This window comes from Phoca vitulina, unplaced genomic scaffold (genome assembly GCF_004348235.1).
Source record: "Phoca vitulina isolate PV1807 unplaced genomic scaffold, GSC_HSeal_1.0 scaffold7, whole genome shotgun sequence".
Lineage (NCBI taxonomy): Eukaryota > Metazoa > Chordata > Mammalia > Carnivora > Phocidae > Phoca > Phoca vitulina.
In genome coordinates, this window is record NW_022589710.1 from 70,657,876 (window position 1) to 70,669,307 (window position 11,432).

Consider the following 11,432-nt stretch of genomic DNA (forward strand, 5'->3'; position numbering starts at 1 on the left):
CGGCGGGCGGCGACGCGGGCGTCGGGGGACGCGGCGGGCGGCGCCCCGGAGTGAAGTTCGGGGCGGCCCGGCGGGGACGCGCGCAGGTTCGCGCCCCGGGACCCGCCCCGCGGCCAGCGGCTTCTGTTTACTTTCGATCGAGTCTTTCCTGCTCCGGGGCAGGTGCCGGGGGCGGGCGGGCGTCCCGTCCGCGCCCCCGGGGCCCGCGGCGACATGGACTTCCCGGAGCACGGCGCGCGGCTGCTGGGCCGCCTGCGACAGCAGCGCCGACACGGCTTCCTGTGCGACTGCACGGTGCTGGTGGGCGCCGCGCGCTTCCCGGCCCACCGCGCGGTGCTGGCCGCGTGCAGCGTCTCCTTCCATCTCCTCTACAGGGACCGGCCTGCGGGCAGCCGCGACGCGGTGCGGCTCAACGGCGACGTGGTCACGGCGCCCGCCTTCGGCCGCCTGCTGGACTTCATGTACGAGGGCCGCCTGGACCTGCGCAGCCTGCCGGTGGAGGACGTCCTGGCCGCCGCCGGCTACCTGCACATGCACGACGTCGTCGAGGTCTGCCAGGGCAGGCTCAGGGACGAGGGCCGCGCGCTGCACCGGGGGACCCCCGCCGCCCCGGCCGAGCCGCCAGGCCAGCCGCCGCGCCCCCAGCCCCCCCGGGCCCCGGAGCTCTGCCCGGCCGCGCAGAAGGCCAGGCCGCCCCGGGCTGGGGTCGGCGCCCTCCCTCCGCGAGCACCCGGGCCCCCTCCCTGGCAGGCCCCCGGGGACTCGGACCGGGCCCTGGACCTGTCACTGAAGCCGAGCCCCAGGCGGGAGCCAGTCCCTCCACCCTGTGTCCTTCAGACACCCCCCTGCAGCCAGATGCAACACTGCGTGCAGCGACTAGTGAAGGACTCGCGGGACTCGCTGTCGGAAGCGGAGGACGGCCGCGGCCCTCGCAGCCCCCACGGCCCCCTGCAGCCCCGCTGTGTTCCTGCGGCCAGGCGCCGGGCAGTGGGCGTGGAGCCGCTGCGGGGGGGCGGGGCGGGCGGCGGGGAGCGGGAGCTGGAGGCGGAGCGGGGGGCCGGCGGGCACCTGTGCGTCTGCCCGCTGTGCAGCAAGCTGTTCCCCAGCGCCCACGTGCTGCAGCTGCACCTCGGCGCCCACTTCCGCGAGCGGGACGGCGCCCGGGCGCGGCTGTCGCCCGACGGCCCGGTGCCCACCTGCCCGCTGTGCGGGAAGACCTTCTCCTGCACGTACACGCTCAAGAGGCACGAGCGCACGCACTCGGGCGAGAAGCCCTACACGTGCGCGCAGTGCGGTAAGAGCTTCCAGTACTCGCACAACCTGAGCCGCCACGCCGTGGTGCACACGCGCGAGAAGCCGCACGCCTGCCGCTGGTGCGAGCGCCGCTTCACGCAGTCCGGGGACCTCTATCGCCACGTCCGAAAATTCCACTGTGGCCTGGTCAAGTCCCTGCTGGTGTGACCCGTCCCTGTGCGGCGTGGGAGGACCGGGAGGGACCTCCCAGGTGGGCCGCTGGGATGCAGCAGGAGGGATGGGAGCTGGTGGGGGGCGGGGGGCAGCCCGGTGCTGCAGCTCCCAGCAGAAAGGCCACTGCTGCCCCTGGACCACAGTCTCAGGCTCGGGGTGACTTGGCCTGGCTTGGGCCGCCCTCTTCCACGTTTTGCTCCCCCCCCAACAGACTCCTGCCCCCCGCTGTGCCCTGACTTTGAACTCTGTCTTCCTCTCCATCCCCTGTGTCAGCTTCGGGGGTGTCCCAAGGGCCCAGTCCCAAGGGCTCCAGCCCAGCCTCCTTGGCCCGAGGACGTCCTGCAGTCCTCTCAGCGGGGGCTTTCCTGACCCCCGCTGACTCCCGCGGGCATCCCTGGTGAGCCTGGCCCCAGGCTTGGTAGAGAATGAACACACCACAGAAGCTGTCAGCGTGTCCCGAAAACGGCACTTGGATGGAACAGGCCCCTCCTGGTGGGTGGCCTCAGGAGCCTCCGCGGGAGGCCCTGGGCCCAGGGCGTGCGGGCGGGGGACTCGGGCACAGCTGGTGTGGCGGGGCTGCAGAAGCAGATCCAGCCAGACGCTGAGGGGCTCTTGAGTTCCAGGTGCTGGGGTGGGAGGTGGGCCCTCCAGAGCTGCTGATCCTGACCACACTGTGACTCGGTCGGAGAGAGGGAGTCACAATTTGGATATGATTCTCTTTAGATGCAGAGAGCCTCCCTGAGGTTGCCGGCTATCTGCCTGCGGGCGAGGGCCGTGCTGCTTCCCTGCCTGGGCCCGGGGTCCAGGGCACCTCTGAGCGTCCCCTGGGTGGGGCCCGGAGGGGCCTTGAGTATCGCCAGCTGCTACCGGGCTGCTGTGGGGCTCACCCTGAGGTCACCGGTTTGCCTGCTCAGGGTCTCCCCGGAGTGCCGGTCGTTTACGGAGCACTGAGCTGGGGGCCAGAAGCTGCTCTCTCTACTAGGGGCGATGTTTGCAGGCTTTCCCTTCCCTCCAGTGGGGCCTGGGTGGAAGCTGCCATCGAACAGGGAGGGGACAAGCACCTGCTGGGCTGGGGGCACAGCCCCCCACTGTCACCCACAGCTCCTGGACCCCGAAAGACCTCTGCATTTGCAGTTGGTGGGGGTCACCCAGCAAATCTTGCTGCCAGAATCTCCGTGATGATGGCAAGGGGCGAGGGCAGGCGGGGGCTTGCCCCTGCTTCTGGGGGTCCTGCACGTGGCAGAGCCCCCTGGACTCCTGGTGTCCACTGACTGGAGGCACTGAGGACAGAGTCCAGCCAAGCTTAAGTTATTTTCTCGTCTCCTGGCAACACTTGATGTCGTATTTATTTGTCTGCCCGGTCTGGAGCGAAACGACCGGTGGCCTTCACAGCAGGCGGGCAGAAGGGGCCGTCTCCCTGCACACCCTCGGCTCTCCGGCTGTGCGGGCAGCCCACCGTGCGGTGCAGGGCCTCTCCCGGTGCTTGGGACTCCGAGGCCCTGGCCTGGATGCAGACCACAGAGCACGCCGGGCAAGGGGCCCCCTGCTTGTGATCATCCTGGCTCTGGGCCCCGCACCTCTGGAAGGGATACCTCACGCTCCGTGTCACCTCCTCCACGATCAGGTTTCCGTGTGTGTGTGTGTGTGTGCACGCGCGTGTGCGTGTGTCTAGTAAACGGCGAGGCCGAGCCATGCCCACAGCGCCGGCAGGCGGCAGGCAAAGGCGGCGGCGGCCCTGGTTTTCCCCAGGGGTTCCATGGGGGAAGGAACTTACTTTCCTGTCCTGACTTATCGACACTGGATTCATTGTCTTCTGCAAACAGTTACTGTGAAGTTAATGTAAAGACAAGTGGTTAGTTTTTAATGTGATAACCAACACAGTTCAGACGAAATCTCTATATATTTAACACACAATTGTGTGGGAATGTGTAGTAAAGGTGCGTGTGGATGCCGTCCGAGGGGAGCCTGCTGTGTGGGGTCCTCCTGGGCCCGTCCCGCCGCCTCCCCGCGGCCTCATCTGCTCTGCCCCGGGGGTGGGCCGCGCCCAGTGACCCAGAGGACGGTGGTTTGTGCTTAGCGTCTGGCGGGAGGTTTTGTTTGCCGTGACAGTCGGAAGCCAGAGCTGTCCTCCTGTGTGCCCATCATCGTCTTCATGCTCACAGTGCTAATAAAGTCCGCCCCAGGTGGAGATGGCCGGGGTTATTCCTGGGGACGGGAGCGTGTGCATCTCCAAGTGTGTGCGGGAAGCGTGGGCCCTGCTGTTCCGGGCCGGTGGGGGCAGAAGAGGCCCCGGGGGCAGGGGAGGGTCCTAGGTGGGCAGTGGCCACTCTGGGGACCCTGTCTCAGATGGCATCACCTGCTGTGCCCCGTGGGGGGGGCGTGGGCTAGGGCAGGGCTATGGACAGGTAGCACACCCTCTTTCCTCAGGCTGCCCTCCCTGCCCTGGGGCGTGGGGGGGCAGGATGCAGGCTGGGACCTGGTGAGGGGACCCTGGTTTCTTGTGCGGGGGGCTATGGGGGACCTGCTGAGCAGCCACAGGCCCTCGAGCTTGGATCTGAGGCTTCCTGATCCTCTGGTCTTGGGTCCTCCTGTCTACCTCCTGTCCAACCGCAACTCCTGGGCCCCCCCCACCTGCCCCCCACATACCCTTTGCCTTTTTCCTTCCCACCACAACTCATATGTACCCCACCTCCCTCAGGGTGGGACTGGGCCCTCAGAGGCCAGGATTTGGGCGAGAGGTGGGCAAGGCTTGGAGGGCATGTGTCCCTCCTGGCCCCACCCTCACCCTGTGGGGCCCTCCCTGACCTCTAGAGAGCCCCGGGGAGTGGGGGTGAAGCTGGGCAGTGGCTGGGCAGGCCTGGCCCCGTGGGGTTCTAGAGCCCTGAACCAGCTCAGGCTGGTGTCAGAGCTGACAGCTGGGCGTGGGTGGGCGTCCCAGCCCCTGCTCAGCCCTTGCATGGGAACGTGGAGCTGGGGCTCTCTGAGCTGTGCCTTTTCGCCGGGCCCGGGGCAGATGAGCAGACGGCCTCTCGTGTGTGTCCCAAGCCTAGTCCTGGCCAAAGTGTCCCCCAAGGAGAGCCAAAGCAGACCCAAGGGCAGGGCAGGGGGAACCGTACTTGCCAAGGGGTCCCCAAGGGTGGTGCCGAGCTGAGCTGGCGCTGAAAAGGCTGCTGGGTTTGGGGCTATACTTGGAGGCCTTACCAGTCCTTACCCCAAATGCAGGTCGTTGCTTCCCGGCGGTGGTGCCCGGCACCTCCCCTCCCCCACGCAGCCTGCCTCCCACTGAGCCTTCCTCCTGGACCAGCACCACTGACCTGCAGGGAGACCCAGTCGTGTTCCCAGTTGGGCCTTCTCAGAACCGGCTGTTGCCAAGCCAACCAGGTGGGGGGGAGGGCATGGAGAGGCCCCCTTAGGGGGAGGGGCTGACCTGGGAGGGGGCTGATATGAGGTACCCACACTCAGCTCACTGCCGGCTCCATCACCCACGCTTCTGGGGCTGGAGCCATCCAGCCTGACCCACTGGCGGGATGGTAAACTGAGGCACGTGGAAGGGCCTGGGGCCTCCTCCTCCTCCTATCCCCCTCCTCCACCAGCACTATCTTCCCAGTAGACCCCCACAGAAACCGACCCCTAAAATCTGGGCCAACTTCTAAGTGGAGGATGGAGTGCTCGGCCATCTGCACGAGGACTAGTGGTAGGGAAGGGGTGTTCCTCCCTTCCCTGCGACCCCCTGCTTCCCGGCTATTTCCTGGTTCCGCCGCACCTCCTTTGTCCCTATCAAAGGGAAAACGGGTCTGGGCCTCTCCCACACACGCCCACTAGATGTCCCCAACACCAGCGTGGACAGCAGCCCTCTGCTTGTCACAGAACCCCACGGGGAGGGCCACCTGCTCCTCGTCCTGGTCCCCAGGGCACTTCTGTTCTGCCTCAGTCTTCTCATGCGTAAGATGGGAATCATGGCACGCCCCTGCAGAGGGGCGAATGGGGTCATGCCCGGTGGGCACACGGGCAGCGGCCAGCATGTAGCGGACAACAGCAAGCCTAACACGGCTGCCTCCCCTGGGGCCAGCCCTGGCTCAGAAGGGCCCCCAGCGCCGAGGGCCTCGGCAACAGTGCCCCGCAGAGCAAGCGGAGCTCGTCCTGGGAGTGCTGGCTGGGCTGGGTTGCGGGCGACAGCAGTTTGCAGTTTGGGGACCGGAGCTGTTGGGCCCTGTGCCTCCCCACAGGGTCACTGGCCCCCAGCCCTCATCCTCCCTGGCCGGGTCCCCCACAGGGGTCTCCACGGGCACAGGGGGCTGTGGGAGGAGTGCGGGGACAGCTGGCTGGGGGCCTAGGGCAGCAGGGCCTGGCTAGCGGCTGGCCCTGCAGAGATCTCAGTGGATCTGGGGTATCCCCGGAAATCTAGGGGGGCAGGGACTCACCTCCCTGACTGGAGCCAAGTGGCATTGTTTTCAGCAATTTGAACAAAGTCTATACACAGAGAAACCCATGCCCCGCCCTGTGCCGCAGACACGGGACACGGCACCACGCCCTGGGCAGCTTGCACCACAGGCGTTTACGTTCTCGAAATTCCCGAGGCTGGAAGTCTGAGATCCGGGTGTCGGCAGGGCTGGTTGTTCCTGGGGCCTCTCTCCCGGGCGTGGAGACGCAGTCCTCTCCCGAGTCTGTGTCCCGATCGCCTCCTCTTATAAGGACACCTGCCTAGAACCTCATTTTAACTTGATCACCTCTGTGAAGACCCTCCGTCCAAGTACGGTCATGGTGCGAGGTGCGGGGAGTTAGGGCTCCCACACAGGAGTTCTGGAGAGACACATTCAGCCCCTGACAGTCGGGGTTTCAGAAGCTTGCGGAGGCCCAGATCCGGGCCGGCCACTGCAGTTTTCTTGTCAGTAAGGTTTGTTGAGGATTCCATCTCGCCCTCCAACGTGCTGGGCAGCCCACGGGCCGCTGGGCACAGCCGCCTCCTGCCGTCCCGTGTCCAGACCACGGTGCAGGGAGGACTGCCCTCAACGGGCCCAAACCCATTCTGCCCCCACCCTCCACAGTGGCCCGCACCTGAGTCTCGCCCCCTCGTTGCTGGCGTCCCAGGGCGCGGACCCCCGGCCTTGCTGTCCAGCCGGGCTGTCGCTCCCAGCTCTGCTTCCCCTGCAGAGTGCCCCTCCCATCTGCCCCCACCACGCCGGCCAGGAAGGGACATCTCTACCCCCCACTGCCTCTCACAGAATCTCATGTCTCTTGAGGCCCACACCCCCCCCAAGGGTAAACCACCCTCCCTTCCTCTCGGCGCTGGTCTCTGAGCCCTGAGGTCCCTCTGCTCGCAGAAGGCTCCCCCTCCACACACGCTGAGCCATCCCCTCATCCAGTCTCCGAGGCCAAGGCTTTGGACATCCCACGGTCTGCAGGCAAATGCATCCAGCATCCTTCCCTGGGCCCATGGCCCCTTCTCCTGTGCCCCCACACCCAGGTCACACAACAGCTGCACCCCCCTTGGAACCTCAAGTCCCCCCCCCCCCCCATGCCACCGCAGCACAAGCTCCGTTTCCCCATTCGCCTGACCAAGCAGCTTCTCGGTCATGAGTCTGAAGCTGCCCACGTGGCCACCTTCTTCTCACCATCTCCGGCCCCTCCCCTCCACCCGGCTCCCCTGCCCAGGCTCTGAGTCTTTGGGGAACCCAAGCCTGGACAGATGCGGCCCCTCCCCTCCCTGCGTGGCCTGCAGAAGAGGAGGGGCTTGGGCAGTCGGCTTGAGCCCATGCCAAGGACACCATAGAAGGAGAGCAGGACCCACCGCCCAGAGGGCTGCTGACGCCTGCCCAGCTCGGCTGGACCGACCCCCGCACAGAGAACCACCGATGTGAGGGCGCCGGAGAGCCAGGGGGGCGGGCAGCACGTGCACAGGACTCGGCGGGAAGCACGGTGCCGCCGGTTTGTCACAAGGCACTTAGGGGGCACGCGGGGCGGTGCTCAGCACCGCTAGCCACCAGGGGCCCCGCAGTGAGGCCGCGGGACATGCCCGTGCCCAAACGGGAAGCCCGACGGCACCCGCACAGGTGGGACGTGGCGCCGCGCTGGGGAAGGCGCCCGTTGCTTGGGAGGTAAAACATACCCCGGTCACGTGACCTGGCCATTTCCCCCGGGAGGGATCATCCGGGGGAGGGGACACGTGTTTCCCCAAAGGGACCTTCCTCATGTGTTCGTGGCAGCGAGAGCCACGTTAGCAAAGAGCCTGCGACAACCCCAATGTCCACCAGCTGGAGTGGACGTGCCATGTGCAGAATCGTCACCCCACGGGACGGCGTGTGACCATGAAGGGGGGGTCCCTGTTCCGGGGGACAGAGGGCAGCAGGCAGGAAGGGCGCCCGCTGTGCTGTCTCACCGCACGAAGCTGTAGAGCGGGCGGGGTAGCGTCCAGGGGAAAAATCAGACATTTGCCCCTGCAGGGGGAAACGAGGATCAAGGGGGTCCAAGGGGACTTTGGGGGGTGGTGGACAGTTCCTGAGTTTTACAGGGTGGCATGCTACGTAGCCGTCAAGACGTATCAAACTTTACTGTGCATTTTGATGTATGTACATTAAAAACCCGATAGAACAGTGAAAGGGCAGGAACAGACAGGGCTGTGGATGCGGCCAGAAGAGCGGGGGGCGAGCAGCTGCTGAAACCGAGACAGGTGCCGAGCTTACTGTGCTCTGGAAACTCCCATGTTTGAAACTTCCCACGATAAAATGCTTGGAGACAGCCTTCCGCATCAGACTGGCACAGCCTGGTCACATCCTCATGGGTGAGGCCGCGGGGCCCGTGCCTGGCAGGCGCGGAGCGGGCGCACGCCCCGCTGGGCCGTAACAGTGCCCGTGGGCGGTGGGACCAGCTCCCTGAGCTCCCGCAAGCGCCGCTCACCAAGCACACGTGCAGGCGGCAGCGTGACCCTCCCTCCAGGTGCCAGGGACATGATCAGCACAAGAACACGCATGTGCGTGGTTACAAAATATTCTTGGAAGAATACTAAAGAAATAAAAGGTGGAATGTGGGTCATTCATGGGGAGGGAACTTGGTGCCTGCCTGATGGGGGGGGGTGGGGAGATCTGGTTTTATTTTGAATCATGTTATGGGTCATTGGTCACCAACATACATGAATTAGGTTAAACTTGAAACCCCGTCCTTTACCCCTCACATTCCAGCAAGACTTCTCATACGACTGCTTACGTCTGTGTCTTTTTACGCCCCTTATTCCCTCAGTGTCGTGTTTTCACCTTGATTCTGTCATTAAAAGACACATACTGGAGCTGCTTCCCCCGACGTGTGCCCCCAACGCACCGCATTCGCCCCTGCCTTTGGGCTCCCACGACTACTCATTTCTCGGGTGTTCTCCAATGTTTCTGTAAATACGGATATTACTTCTCCCCAGGGTCCCCCACGGAGGTGTCACACCACAGAAGCTGTTCTGAATGTTGCTGTTTTTCCTCTTAAAAACAGACGGTAGAGATCCTTCCACACCAGCGCGTGAACGTCCTCGAGGCTGTAACCTCTAAACAGCCACACCTGTTCCGTTGTGGGGTTGTGTCATCAACGCCTGGTCCCCTGGAGCGGACACTGGGTGGTTTCCAGAGATCTGCTGGTACACGCCATGCTCTAGCAGATAACCTTGATCGCGCAGCCGGTGGGCATACCTTCTCGGGGGGCAGAAGTACTTGCGATGCGGAGAGCGCCAGAGCACCTCCACGGCGGCGGTCCGTGTCGTTTCCCCGGCACCTGCTCCCTACCTGTCAACCACGGCATGTGACCGCGCTGTGCGCTTCTTCAAAATCCAGTAGGTGAGGAATCGTATCTCTGTATGACTTTCATGTGCATTTCTCTAACTACGGGTGACCCTGCGCTCATGGGTCTTTTGTATTTCGTCCGGGTTGACTCTTGGCTTGTGTCTTTTGTCCTTTTTTTTTTTTTTTTTTTAAGATTTTATTTATTTATCCGACAGAGAGACACAGCGAGAGCAGGAACACAAGCAGGGGGAGTGAGAGAGGGAGAAGCAGGCTTCCCGTGGAGCAGGGAGCCTGATGTGGGGCTCGATCCCAGGACCCTGGGATCATGACCTGAGCTGAAGGCAGACGCTTAACTGACTGAGCCACCCAGGCGCCCATCTTTTGTCCATTTTCCTATTGGGCATTTCCACTCCGATGTCAAGGGATTCACCAATATTTTTGGTACATTTTTATGGTTTAACTTCATTTACATTTAGCTCTTTCTTTTTAACTGCTATGTGGCCAATGGGTGGCTCAGACTTTCTCGTTATTCAGATGAGCAACGCCGTCCGTGCAATCTGTCCAGCTTCGCTGACCATCGTGACCAGGCACAAACTCCCCCTTGTGCCGTGGCTTGTGACCTCTGCCCTCCGCTGCTCTCCCCTCATTCTCCTGCGGCCATGACACATTTTGATCTCTGGTGGGGCTGGCCGCTCCCTCCTCTTCTTTTTCAGAGTCTTCTTGACTATTTTTGCTTGTTCATTTTCCACGTGGACTCCAGACTCAGCTCATCCTGCTCAGGCGGAAAGCTATTTACCCTGCAATCCACTCCAGTACGACTCCCCCCAAACCGCTCATGACATCAGCAGCCTCCAGGCTGCTTTCATGCCGGGGGGGCCGCGGGCCTCCATCTCACCACTCCCTGCTGCGAATACTCCTCTCCCAGCTTCCTCCTACCTCCCTGGCTGCGCTCCACCTCTACCCCAGCTCTACACACAGGGCGCCGCTCAGCCTCCGCCGCGCTCCCTTCTCTGTCACTGCTGTTCCTTAGGGAGTCTCACCCTTTCCGTTGTGACAAATGCCCTCTCTCTCTTTTTTAAACATTTATCTATTTATTTTAGAGAGAGTGTGTGCAAGCAAGCATGGGGAGGGGCAGAGGGAGAGAATCCTGTAGCGGCCTCCGCACTGAGCGTGAAGCCCGACGTGGGGCTTGATCCCAGGACCCCGAGATCATGGCCTGAGCTGAAACCAAGTGTCAGCTGCTCCACGGACTGAGCCACCCAGGCGCCCCTCCCCAGATGCCTTCTCTTGCCCGTGACACCTGCACACTCTCCTGAGTGCCTTCCAGGAGCACAAAAGGAAATCTGGATCCCCCCCACAAACCAGTTCTCTCCCAGCCGCTCCCCTTCCAGCAACCAAGAGTCCCAGTGAGCTTGTCGTTGGAGCTGGGAGCCTGGGTGTTCCTTCTTTGACCTTACTCCCCAAGTTCCACAGAAAGGTCTGGGGCTTCTATCTGCAGGTCTGGGGCTCTCCACCTCCACTGCCAACACCCTGGTCCAAGTCACAGTCACCGTCCACACAACTACTGCCGGTCTGCCAAGGCATCCATCAGACCCTATCAGTTCCTCACCCCGCTTGTAAGGACATCCAGTCCCATTCTTCCCTGGTAGATGCGGCCCCGGCCTTCCCCAACCCCACCTCCCAGCACCTGTCCTGAGCCTTTCCTCTCTAAGGTTTGGAGTCGCCAGCCGTGGCCCAGGTCCGAGAGCGTGCTGCTTGCTTTCTTGCCTGGCCTGGTCGACCTCCACTGGAAGGGGCTGGGGCCAAGGGCCTGTAGGACTGGGGGTCTGGGGACTGGGGGTGTGGGGTCTGGGGATGGGGGTGGGGTCCAGGGCTGAGGACGCAGAGGACTGGGGGTGTGGGGATTGGGAGTATGGCGTCTGGGGTCGGAGGACTGGGGGTCTGGGCAAGAACCCAGAAGACGGGGTGTGGGGTCTGGAGGACTGCGAGTCCAGGGCTGGAGGACTGGGGGTCCGGGTACTGGGGGTGTGGGGTCTGGGGCCAGAGGACTGGGGCTCCGGGGACTGGCGGTGTGGGGTCCAGGGCCAGAGAACTGGGGGTCCGAGCACTGGGGGTGTGGGGGCAGGAGAACTGGGGTGAGGTCTGGGCATTGGGGAAGTGGGGTCCAGGACTGGAGGACGGGTGAGGTCCGGGGATTGGGGGTGTGGGGTC

At 63.7% G+C, this 11,432-nt stretch overlaps 1 protein-coding gene across 1 annotated transcript; it reads left to right on the forward strand.

The window, feature by feature from the left end:
- Positions 1-213: 213 nt before the first annotated feature.
- ZBTB42 (zinc finger and BTB domain containing 42) lies at positions 214-3,671 on the forward strand. The gene has a single exon (XM_032404671.1). The coding sequence runs from the start codon at positions 214-216 to the stop codon at positions 1,459-1,461; it is 1,248 nt and encodes a 415-aa protein (XP_032260562.1). The 3' UTR covers positions 1,462-3,671.
- The last annotated feature ends 7,761 nt before the right edge of the window (positions 3,672-11,432 follow it).

Excerpts from the sequence above, each read along its gene's own strand:
- ZBTB42 (XM_032404671.1), top strand. The coding sequence starts at position 214 with ATGGACTTCCCGGAGCACGGCGCGCGGCTGCTGGGCCGCCTGCGACAG.